This window comes from Bipolaris zeicola (assembly GCF_000523435.1).
Source record: "Bipolaris zeicola 26-R-13 unplaced genomic scaffold scaffold_469, whole genome shotgun sequence".
NCBI lineage: Eukaryota > Fungi > Ascomycota > Dothideomycetes > Pleosporales > Pleosporaceae > Bipolaris > Bipolaris zeicola.
Genome location: NW_006912518.1, coordinates 1 through 8,206, shown reverse-complemented (window position 1 = coordinate 8,206; position 8,206 = coordinate 1). Strand labels below are relative to the sequence as shown.

The 8,206-nt window shown below is 47.7% G+C and overlaps 4 protein-coding genes across 4 annotated transcripts; 2 read left to right on the top strand and 2 right to left on the bottom strand.

Moving 5' to 3' along the window:
- Positions 1–393: 393 nt before the first annotated feature.
- Positions 394–1,367, bottom strand: COCCADRAFT_31332 (uncharacterized protein; the record flags this gene model as incomplete). Its single annotated transcript, XM_007720406.1, has 5 exons — positions 394–547; positions 595–664; positions 714–786; positions 842–1,285; positions 1,341–1,367. 5 exons carry the CDS (start codon positions 1,365–1,367, stop codon positions 394–396), a joined length of 768 nt encoding a protein of 255 aa, XP_007718596.1.
- A 339-nt stretch (positions 1,368–1,706) lies between these two features.
- Positions 1,707–2,793, top strand: COCCADRAFT_31331 (uncharacterized protein; the record flags this gene model as incomplete). Its single annotated transcript, XM_007720405.1, has 4 exons — positions 1,707–1,793; positions 1,873–1,997; positions 2,093–2,199; positions 2,300–2,793. The coding sequence occupies 4 exons, from the start codon at positions 1,707–1,709 to the stop codon at positions 2,791–2,793; spliced, it is 813 nt and encodes a 270-aa protein (XP_007718595.1).
- An 859-nt stretch (positions 2,794–3,652) lies between these two features.
- On the top strand, positions 3,653–5,232 carry COCCADRAFT_10212 (uncharacterized protein; the record flags this gene model as incomplete). The annotated part of the gene is made up of 2 exons (XM_007720404.1): positions 3,653–4,837; positions 4,888–5,232. 2 exons carry the CDS (start codon positions 3,653–3,655, stop codon positions 5,230–5,232), a joined length of 1,530 nt encoding a protein of 509 aa, XP_007718594.1.
- A 198-nt stretch (positions 5,233–5,430) lies between these two features.
- On the bottom strand, positions 5,431–7,466 carry COCCADRAFT_10211 (uncharacterized protein; the record flags this gene model as incomplete). Its single annotated transcript, XM_007720403.1, has 4 exons — positions 5,431–5,759; positions 5,826–5,956; positions 6,035–6,581; positions 6,641–7,466. 4 exons carry the CDS (start codon positions 7,464–7,466, stop codon positions 5,431–5,433), a joined length of 1,833 nt encoding a protein of 610 aa, XP_007718593.1.
- Positions 7,467–8,206: the final 740 nt, after the last annotated feature.

Below are 8,206 nucleotides of genomic sequence, written 5' to 3'. Positions count from 1 at the left end.
GTTTTCGAAGATTTTCGCATTTTGAACACGTCACGAGAAAATCGACAATACCTCCTCTAGCACCTCAACGAGAGGGCTGCACACGTTAGAGTTGGCGTAAATCGATTTCTCGCGACGTGTTACCCCTATATCCGATAGAAAATTGACGAGTTTCGGAAATAGTATCTAGAATCGACTATTTTCCGATCGCGGAGGAAACCATCAGCCGTATTGGCAAGGATCCAAAGCACACTGTGTGTGCCTGAGAATTGGGGCTTGTTGATATCATTATGTCATACTGAGCACGTTCAGACTAACGATACATGACTTGATAAAGCATGGCAAAAATCTCTATGCAGCCCAGATTGACGGTTAGCATTTAATCCATTGTCTCAATATGCTTCGCGAATTGAGTCACAGGGCGCTCCAAGCATTATCTACAGGGATCACGGCCCCATTGACCATTGCTGACATGTCGGACGCCAGAAAAACAACCACATTTGCCACTTCTTCAGCTTTGATGACAGCCTGGACAGAGCTTGAGGGAGTATGAAGGCCGAGCACTGGCCTTGCACGATATTAGCATAATAGGCGTAGGAGGTCTGGGAAACTTACATAGCTACCTCATAGGCTACTTGATCCAGCTCATGCATGTGCATGGATTGGGAGATGTTGCTTTGGGTATCTGCTTCGATGTCAGACAGGATATCGACGTAAGAGTAATGGTGTCTTACTTCCAGGGCAGACAGCATTGCATCTGATCCCCTGCTTATGGAACCTCCATGCTATGTTTTTGGTCAACCCAATCTAATTCCAAGGATTAGTAGTTTCAGTGGCTGATAGAGTGGTGATCAACGCTTACCAAGCCATGTTTGCTGGCCGTATATGCTATACCAGCAGCTCCTCCCCCGAGAGATGCACGACTTCCAATATTGACAATGGCGCCGCTGGTGTATGGCAGCATATGTGGCAAAACGGCCTTGGTCAGGTACATGCAAGCGGTGAGATTGATGCTTAAAACACGATGCCATTCGCTTTCCGTAACAGTATCGGCACTTGAAAATGCATCCATGACCCCAGCCACATTTGCTAATATGTCAATTCGTGCACCATATAGTTCCAAGCAGTTTTGGATGGCTTCCGAGACAGCTTCGTTAGTGGTAACATCACATCGATGAAACGTGAAAGCGCTGTGGATCAGGTCTGCATTGTTGACATCCAGCCCGAAGACCTTCGCACCGAAGCTCAGGAGTAGCCGAGTGGTTGCAAGACCGATTCCTGATGCACACCCACTGACAATGGCAACCTAATAAGCTCATCAGTATCTTTTCAAATGTCAACATTCGACATCCCTAGCCTACCTTACCTGTAAAATCCAGTGACGTCATTGTCAAGATTCCCGTATTTTGACTCTCAAAAAGCCTGAACAACTTATGATCGGCCGATTGATAAGGACTGTCAAAAAGAATTTGCTTAGGTTTTGAAGGGCTGGAGTATTTGTCAGGGTAAGGATTGATCCTCTTCGCGGGCGTCTTTCTCATCAGCTGTTGGAGGTGCCCATGCAAATGGTCATAGCGTTGGGCGATTCTTGTGGTGTGTCAAGGACGGAGTAGAATGTCGCAGGAAAGTGATGTCGTGAAAGAGAAGAAAGAATCTTGTCAGGGAACACAGAATGCTAAACTCATTTAAATCTAGTGAAGCTCAAAACGGCAAGGCTGACTATCAGCATGTCGAAAGTTCACGACATTCCCCGATTCGGTGGTTCAAGCCACGTCAGAGCCAACTCAAACCCCGCTCGGCCAAACCCTTTCCAGGTACAATACATAAGCACCTCCCTTGCACGCAGACTTCAGTTGGCCAACACTCGATATTAAGTTTTGCTACAGAAAGCAGACTTCCCCAAAAGAGCGAGGTGCAATGAGTGATCTATCAACACTTTCGCCAGTGGTTCTGGCAACGTTGACACCATACAAGGGCCATGTCGAAGATGTTAAGCGCGAGTTCGCGTCTTTGGCCCAGTATGTCTGGGATAATGAGGAGACAACCAGGTCAGATATGAATAACCTCGGCTATTATAACTACACATGCGGCTAATAATCCATGTTCTCGGCAGATGCTACTATTGGCTGTATCCGGAAGGTGACCCGGATTCAATCCACGTCATTGAGATCTATGATGGCAACAAGGGAATTGATGTCCACGCCTGTGGCGAGTTGACGTGTACGAATGCCTTCAATTGCCGCCCGGCGCCTGTCCCCATTCCCCCCTTCTTTAAACCAATACATGCTCTAGATTAGAATCTGACTGCTATTTCGACTAGTTGATACCTTTCGCAGGACTTATGAGTATGGCATTCGGGTAGACTTGGAGGGGTTGCGGCGCCGAAGAGATAGATTACCGCCCATTCCCAAGAACCCGAACGTTGAAGAACGAGGACTCGTCTGCGACTATCTGGAGCCTGTCGCGGAAGTCAAGGCTTTTATGGGATCTCCTGAACTTGACGAAAAGCAAGTCACTCGTATTACCTCTTTCCAGACAGCGGATACCAATGCAAAGGAGGTCACTCAAACTCTTGTCGACTTTGCATGCCTAGCGAAAGAAACAGCAAAGATTGAAACATTTTGGGTCCTTCGAGACTTGAAAATTCCGAGAAATTATAAAATCGTAACGAGATTCCTCTCCAAGGCTCAAGCGGAAGAGTTTGACAAGATTGAAGAGGTTCGGAAATTGAACAACGCGCTACAAGCGCTCACCGAATCGTCGGAAGAGGTCCAATGCAAATGGGCGATTCAAGGCTTCTTCTTGAAAGAATAATCAACCTTTTGACAAAAATTTGATATGAGAAATTGTCTATAATATGAGTTTTTACATGATTACTCTGTGCGTACTGGTTAAGTTGACAGCAATTGCACTAGTATTGCACCGATTCAGAGCTGAATCACTTTGCATACGTAATGAAGAAGTGAAGGACGGTTTATGTCGAGAACTGGAGGGCCAGTCTTTTGCATAAAGTCCATAGCTGGCCATTCTGCGTTGCGGAAGCAAACGAGCATACGTCTGAATGCTTACGATCTAGATGATTCCTGCGATAACGGCCATGAAGACTTTGCAGCCATCGCTGATCCGGGCCATCGGACACGAAGCTGCCCATGACAGAACCAAGGACAGGTCCCAAGAAGATGAATATGGTACACCCGAGGGCGAATCCAAGCATTACCACTTCTACAGAACAGTGGAGATGCTGCGTAAACTCCTCAATTCTTGCCATGTAGGTAGATAAAACAAAGGTCAGCAACAGGATAGTCTCACAACTTACTATACTGTCGTATCGACCGACATGAGCTGTGCTACGACAAAAGAGACGTGTCGTGGTTGAACGACAGCGTGGTTGCACGACGGCAAGCGGCGGCTGTGACACAGGCCCGCTGCCCGCCCGCAAGATCACGGACCCGATCCCGACCGGAAGATCACGGACCCGATCCCGACCGGAAGATCACGGACCCGATCCCGACTGGCGCCTAGAAAGTTAGAGGCCCATTCGCTCTCTGACCGTCGGTTCCTATGTGCTAGGGGAGTTGTGGGAACATCAATTCCACACATATCTGCTCGGAGCTGTACTATCACTTGCAACTATCAAGCATCCACCGGCTTTTTTTTCCAATCAGCAAGCACAATGTCTGACAATTCACGGGGCCTGGCCCAGCGCTTCATCGAGAATGTCCGCATAGGATTCGCCCTCATGTTCGTTACTGTGGCCTTCGTTACTTGGCAGCTAGCTGTTATAATCTATAACATCTACTTCCACCCACTACGTCACTTCCCTGGACCAAAGCTGTGGATTGCATCGTGCTTGGTACGCCATTACTATGCTATCATCGGCAGCTTCGACGACAAGATTCGCGAGTTCCATCTCCAATATGGCGAAGTTGTCCGTTTCTCCCCGTACGAACTATCATTCCGCACTGCAGCTGCTTGGAAAGATATTTACGGCCACAATCGTGTGCAAATGCCCAAGGGTCTCTTCTACTCGCCGGATGAGACACCCAATATCTCATTCAGCAACGATGCAGACCACTCGAGATATCGAAAATCTATGGCGAATGCCTTCTCCGAGAAATCCCTTCGTCAACAAGAAAGTCTGATCAAGCAATACATAGACGAAATGATCCACAAATTGCGCGATGTGGCGACTTCGCAAACCCCAGCGGACATGGTGAAGTGGTACAACCTGGTAGGCTTCGATCTCATTGGAGACCTGGCATTTGGGAAGTCCTTCGGAGGACTGAGAGATATAACTTATCACGAATGGGTCGCTAATATCTTTGAATTCGCCAAAGTCGGTCAAGTGGTCAATATGTGCCGTGACTACCCGTGGCTGCTTCACATCTTCCGCATCGTTATGAAGCTTTCATCAGGCAACGACGCGAAGCAGCGACAATCAGATCATGCCAGGGCCGTTTCTCTCGAACGTATTCACAATGACAACTTACATGGCAGAGGGGACTTTATGGACTCTTTGCTCCAGACGGGAAAGAACAAGGATCTTCTCTCCGAAGACGAGGTCATCTCAAATGCCAATATACTGCTCATAGCTGGCGCCGAAACTACCTCAACAGCACTTTCCGGGACCACGTTCTGGCTCTTGAAGACCCCAGTCGCCCTAGCCAGGGTCACTCAGGAAGTCCGCTCGACGTTTACAGCTGAAGAGGATATCCACTTCATTAGCACTTCCACAAAGCTGCCCTACTTGAACGCCTGCCTCGAGGAAGGAATGCGGCGGTACCCACCGATAAGTGGCATTTTGCCTCGCTGGACACTGAGCTCCACCAACATATCGGGATACATGGTCCCTCCAAAGGTAAGTGTCTGCACTGACGAACAGTCGTGGAGTTTGCTGACACTTATGAGTCCCTCGTTGCCGTTCATCAATCTGCTGCCAACTGGTCTGATACCAACTTTCATCGCCCATTGGATTTCTGTCCTGAGCGCTGGCTCCCAGAGTCTACGCGTAACCCTCAGTCTCCCTTCTACGGTGACAATCGAGATGCCATGCAAGCCTTTTCGATTGGGCCTCGCAATTGCATTGGCCGAAATCTCGCATATAACGAGATGCGTGTGATCCTGGCCAGGGTGTTGTGGAATTTCGACCTCACCCTTAGCCCCGAGTCAAGTTCATGGGATAAGCAGAAGGCTTTTTCGTTCTGGGAGAAAGGGCCGCTAATGGTGCAGCTGCAACTGAGGGACGAAGAGTAGGGTTGGCATCGAAGATTGAGAGGATGAGAAGCAGCATTGGCATGGAAGGTTTATTGTTGCCTATAGACTATTTCAAGTTATTCAAAAGTTTAGTTTTCTTTCATTCCCTCCAACAGGCCAGGCTGAGTTTTTGATCACGTTGTTTGGTACAACGTTACTAAGTATGAATTGTTTATCTAAGAAGATGGCATTCCATGTCTATGATGTTTGTCTGTTCGTTTCAATCACAAAACCTTTCCATCCATCTAGCTTTGTGTAACATGTTTTTTCATACTCAGAAATGCCTCCGCCGTAGGTCAGAACCTCGATTTTCTTGCCCGGGATGTTTCCACCATTCCACCATGAATCGGTCCCTTTCAGGAGCGAGCCTGCAGTCATATCAGTAATAAGAGCTTTCCACTCGTCTTCAGCCAAGGTCGTTGGTTCGATCGACTTTGCATTCTCCTTCTCCAGCTTCTTAATAATGTCGAAAATGAAGTCGCACTGGCTCTCAATTATTGTCGGTCCATTTGAAAATGCTGTAGGGGCTATTCCCCTCCAATTTCGTCAGCTAGAGAGAAAAATGCATAGACGTGTTGGTTCATAAGACGCACCTTGCGGGCTATATAGGACAAAGGCGTTGGGAAATCCATTCATTAGAATTCCCAGATATGTTCGTACGCCTTCTTTCCAGATGTCCTTAATATCCACTCCGTGCTTGTTTTTCAAGCCCATATGGGTCAATCTTTTGTGCGATTTTCCCTTGGTTAGCGCATTTCGCCACCTTTGCAAGAAGCAAAAGAGGAAAAGGAAGGAAGCTTACGATCCTGTGAAACTATCGAACCCTGTTGCAAGGACGACCACATCAAACTGCTTCTCAACTAAATCAGATTCAGTCGCGATCCCATGCTCGGTGAATGCCTTGATAGGGTCCTTCTTCAAGTCGACGATTTGGACATGTTTCATGTCGACACATTCATAGTAGTCGCGCTCGAGAGGTGGCCGCTTTGTGCCAAATGGATACAAAGGCTTCAGCGGCGCCATCAGATCTTTCTTCAGGGGATCTTTCATTCTTAATCGGACCTTCTTCGCCCAAAAATTGTAAATTTCGCGGTTCGCTTCCTCATCGATGGCGATATCTCGATACGTTCCAAGCAGGAAGTTAAACGCTCCTCGGGCCCACAATTCCTCAAAGAGTCGCTCTCGTTGCTCGACTGTATGTTCAAAAACATTACATCCTACACTACTGATCGGGATTCCCCCTCTACTTTGACGGCCTTCTTTGAAGAGAACAGGGTAATAGGCCCGCAGGCTTTCTTGTTCTTCGGGAGAGATATCTCGCTGGCGCATAGGAATACAAGTGCTCGGCCCTGGAGAGATTCGAGTTGGCAAGGACTTACAAGTCGTGTGAGATTCAGTTATTACTTACGACGTATGTATATCGTCAGGGATCCCCCGTCTGCTGTCTGCTTTGCCAGTTCCTGCACGATCTGAACAGATGTCGCACCTGCTCCAATGACAGCCACCCTCTTCTTCGTCAAATTCTCGTCATCAGGCCAGGAGCTGGAATGGTATACCTCGCCTTTATATTTCGCAAAACTTGGAAAATCTGGGCAGTACTTCCTGTGCAGGAGTCCTGTCGCGAGAACGAGATACTTCGCAGTTGCTTTAAGACCCTTTGTAGTTACAATTGTCCACACCCCTTGATCTTGGTCATACTCAGCACCACGAACTTCTGCCCCAAAAAATACGTCCTTGCGCAATTCCAGTACGTTGTCCAAATGGTTCATATAGCGGCGGAGCTCTTTGTGGTCTGGGAACCTTTGGGTGAAGTCGAACGACTTGTACGCCTCAGGAATATTCAGCTGGTAGAAAGGAAATTCTGAATCGACTCTAGCCCCCGGATACCTATTCCAGTACCAGACTCCCCCAAAGTCAAGGCCGGCCTCGAATATTTTGGCCCTCAACCCTAGTTTTCTGGCGCGATAGATTGCAGAAATACCGGAGAATCCTGCTCCGACTATGATAAGATCCAGGCGATCATCGCTTTGCAATGCACATGCTGGGTCGTTATCGGGTGCCCCATCTGCATGGACCGAGACCAACCGAGGTGGGTGAATGACACCAGTCCTTTTCTGGGCTTCAAATTCTTTGATGTCTACAGATTGAATTTTGGGTGCAACTTCATTTACCAGTGAATTCAAGGGCTCGATCGGGCATGTCACGGGCGTTGCGGCGTCTTTTGGGTAAGGCATGGCTCGAAACACGAAGATCTTGGTTTCCAACAACAGATAGAGAAACCCTTGCAGAAACACGTCGTATTGCAAAAGGGTAGAAAAAGTATTTGCGAGGTACACAAGACCGAGAAGTCACAGTGTGATGCAAACAACACTAAATAGTCATTACCATGATACAAATATAGCCACATTTTGCAACGACGCAGCATGGGTGATCCTGTGAGAACAGTTTTCTTGGCGCTGGCTGTCCCAAATAGTAAGCTGATTGGCGTGTCGTACATCCACGACATTTCTGTACACATACCGCGCCACTTCCCGACACATCTTCCCCGCACTGACTTATAGTGCTTCCCCTTACATGACAGTCGTAAAATCAATCACAAAAAGATGAGATTTATCAACTAATTTTAGTTGGCCCGCGCAAGCATCATTTATTGAGTCCTCTTGTCAAATTATTGGATATTGAATGTCTTTAATTACGAAAGCTAGTATGTGCAGCCACAGCGATGGCCAATGCTACGGCCCAAGTTACAGCCCGATATCCACGACCCAAGTGGAGTAAGATTATTCCGCTATCTAGACAGCTCTTATCGATGGGTAGACCACAGCGCATAGGCGAAAAGTGTCATCTTTGCATGTATCTTACTGTCAGATTATATAGAAGGTAACAAAGGTTTGACAACTACTAACGTGGTTCACAAGCGAGTCGGCCACCCAAGCGAGTCGGCCACTTTGCTCCGACGCGTTAACGTCAACAC